The 512-nt window shown below is 50.2% G+C and overlaps 1 protein-coding gene across 1 annotated transcript; it reads right to left on the bottom strand.

Annotated features, from left to right (window-relative positions):
* Window positions 1-4: 4 nt before the first annotated feature.
* On the bottom strand, window positions 5-488 carry LOC110115292 (formamidase-like; the record flags this gene model as incomplete). The annotated part of the gene is made up of 1 exon (XM_020848484.2): window positions 5-488. A coding segment is annotated over exon 1 (333 nt), but the record flags the coding sequence as incomplete, so codon positions are not given.
* Window positions 489-512: the final 24 nt, after the last annotated feature.

Raw genomic sequence — 512 nt, 5'->3', positions numbered from 1 at the left:
AGCAGACCTGATCGAAAATGGCGGTGGGGATAGCAATGGTGGCGACGGCATTGGGAACGTCTACGATGCTGGAGAGGCGGCCCTCACAGGGGCAGCAGGAGAGGAGGAGGTAAGCCTGCTCCTTGGAGTAGCCGAATTTGGAGAGGTAGTCAATGGCGTTCAGCACGGCGCGCTTGTAGGCCACTGTGGCGTCCATGAAATGCTGCCGCCCGCTCTCGTCCACGCTTATGCCCTCGAACACCAGCCACTCTGAGAATCGCGGCTCCACTGGCCCAATCTCGAAGATAGGGTTTACGTGCAGCTCGGTTGGCCCCATTGGGGTTAGGTATTCCTTCATCCCGCCCCTTATGATCTCGCACCTCAAAGAAAAATTTAGAAAAGTTTAGGTTTGGATATTTGATTGACAATGTATTTGCGATTGCCCTATGCAATATATACGTCATTGGTTTTTTAACATTGCTCAGTGAATTTGTTTAAATATTGTTAAAGGATATTTCTTTGCTGGATATGGG

The sequence above is a fragment of the Dendrobium catenatum genome, unplaced genomic scaffold (assembly GCF_001605985.2).
Source record: "Dendrobium catenatum unplaced genomic scaffold, ASM160598v2 original_scaffold_252619, whole genome shotgun sequence".
Taxonomy (NCBI): Eukaryota; Viridiplantae; Streptophyta; class Magnoliopsida; order Asparagales; family Orchidaceae; genus Dendrobium; species Dendrobium catenatum.
This window is presented reverse-complemented; position numbering and strand designations above follow the sequence as displayed.